Genomic DNA, 2,209 nt, shown 5'->3' on the forward strand with positions numbered 1-2,209 from the left:
TTGAAATAACACATCCAGGGTTTATTGTTTTTTCCATTCCTCGCAGCTAATGATTAAAAAAAAAAAATCTAAAATAAATTACAGAATTAAATAAACATGACTGGATTATTCCCCTCGCCCGTCCCCGATGCCCCCCCCAAAGAAAGCGTTAGAAGAGTGACTGGATTTGGCAACAGCAACAACAACAAAACAACCTCTAGGAAAAAGCAGCTACTTGTCAGGGTTCAGCGGTGCCGGGGGGGGTCCCACGGGCCTCGCCACCCCAACCCAGTGCGCGTGCCCCCTCCTGCCCTCGTCCCCAGCGTCCCCTGGCCCTTACCCGTGCGGCCGCCTTCCCCCGGCGCGCCATCCCCAGGGAGGGGACGGCCCCGCTCTAGACGTGCGTCGGGTTGTCCAGGTAGGGGTCCGTCTTGGTCATGTGCAGCATGACCGTGGGGGCTTTGTAGTGGCAGTGCACCCCCCCGCAGCTCACCCCGCTGCAGGGCTTGCCCCTCGTCCTCACGCCCAGCTTCCTGTTGCACAGGCTCTGCCAGGTCTGCAGCGTCTTGGAGCTCCACACCCACACCCCGCTGGTGATGCCCACCACCAGCGACATGAAAATCTTTAGCATAAAGACGGCCACGGTGGGCACCGAGGCCTCCAGGGAGCAGTTGGCGGCGCGGCGGCCGGGGAGGTGCAGGCAGCCGCGCTCCAGGGCCCTGAGGTTCCAGTAATCCACGTTCAGCCGCTCGTAGAAGTAGCAAACGATGACGCAGGTGGCCGGGACGGTGTAGAGGATAGAGAAGACCCCGATCTTCACCATCAGCTTCTCCAGCTTCTCCGTGTTGGTGCCGCCCGTCTTCATGATCTTCCGGATGTGGAAAAGGGCGACGAAGCCCGTGAGGATGAAGGAGGTGCCGATGACCAGGTAGCAGGAGAGGGGGATGAGGACAAAGCCGGTCAGGGCGCTGACGTCCATGCTCCCCACATAGCACAGCCCCGTCAGCTCGTCCCCCGCCACCTTCCGCATGGTGAGGATGACGATGGTCTTCATAGCCGGGATGCCCCAGGCAGCCATGTGGAAGTAGCTGCTGTGGGCCTCGATGGCCTCGTGTCCCCACTTCTTCCCGGCAGCCAGGAACCAGGTGAGGGTGAGGACAACCCACCAGAGCGAGCTGGCCATGCCGAAGTAGTAGAGGATGAGGAAGACAATGGTGCAGCCCGTGCTCTCCAGCCCCTCCTGGATGATGTAGAGCTCGCCGTTCTCCCGGTCGCAGGCGATGTTCTCGGCCCCTGCCACCGAGCGGATGATGAAGGCTACGGAGTAAACGTTGTAGCACATGGAGAGGAAGATGATTGGCCTCTCAGGGTACTGGAAGCGGTGGGGGTCGAGCAGGAAGGTGAGGACAGTGAAGGCAGTGGAGACGAAGCAGAGGGTGGACCAGACAGCCATCCAGATGAAGGCAAAGTCCTTGTCCTCGCGGGACCAGTAGACGTCCACCCCGGGGGAGCACCTGGGCGCGCAGGACAGGCTCTTCTCCACGTACTGGAACTTCTCGGGGTTGTCGCAGGCCCCCAGCCCGTTGGGTCCCCGGCCTTCGGCGGTGCCCGGGGGCCAGGGCCGGGGGGCCACGGGCAGCATGCCCTGGCCCTTGTGGGGCTCGGCGGCCGAGGCGTTCTCGGGGGCCTCCATGCAGAGGGCGTTGGGGTCGTTCTTGGTGGGCAGCTTGCCGCAGTCGAGCGACTCGGGCCAGCCGAAATTGAACTGCTCCATGATGGGGACGCACTTGTGGCGGGCCTGCTCGCACATGGGGCGGCAGGCGGGGATGCTGGCGCTCACCTGGTCGGTGCACATGGGCGCGTAGAGGGAGCAGAGGAAGAAGCGCAGGTGGACGTGGCAGCCGTACTCCACCAGCGGTGCGAACTCGTGCAGCTTCAGGGCGGCTTCGCGCTGGCTCTCGTGGCCCAGCAGGTTGGGCATGCGGGTCAGGTTGTACCCGATGCCCCGGCACATGGGGATGTCCACGGGCTGGCACCGCGCCGCCCGCCCCCGCGGCCCCTCCAGCCCGCCCAGCTCCAGCCCGCGCCCGGCCGCCGCCAGCTGCCACAGCACGGACAGGGCCAGCCGCAGCCTCAGCGCCGCCATCGCCGGCCCCGGCCCCGCGGCTACAGCGCCGCCATCGCCCGGCCCCGCCGCCCCCGCGCCCCCGGAACGGCCGCTCGCTGCCGC

General features: G+C 65.0%; 1 protein-coding gene across 1 annotated transcript; it reads right to left on the minus strand.

Moving 5' to 3' along the window:
* Window positions 1-2,209, minus strand: FZD9 (frizzled class receptor 9). The gene has a single exon (XM_082068673.1). The coding sequence runs from the start codon at window positions 2,123-2,125 to the stop codon at window positions 374-376; it is 1,752 nt and encodes a 583-aa protein (XP_081924799.1). The 5' UTR covers window positions 2,126-2,209; the 3' UTR covers window positions 1-373.

The sequence above is a fragment of the Streptopelia decaocto genome, assembly GCF_964273445.1.
Source record: "Streptopelia decaocto genome assembly, chromosome: 18".
Lineage (NCBI taxonomy): Eukaryota > Metazoa > Chordata > Aves > Columbiformes > Columbidae > Streptopelia > Streptopelia decaocto.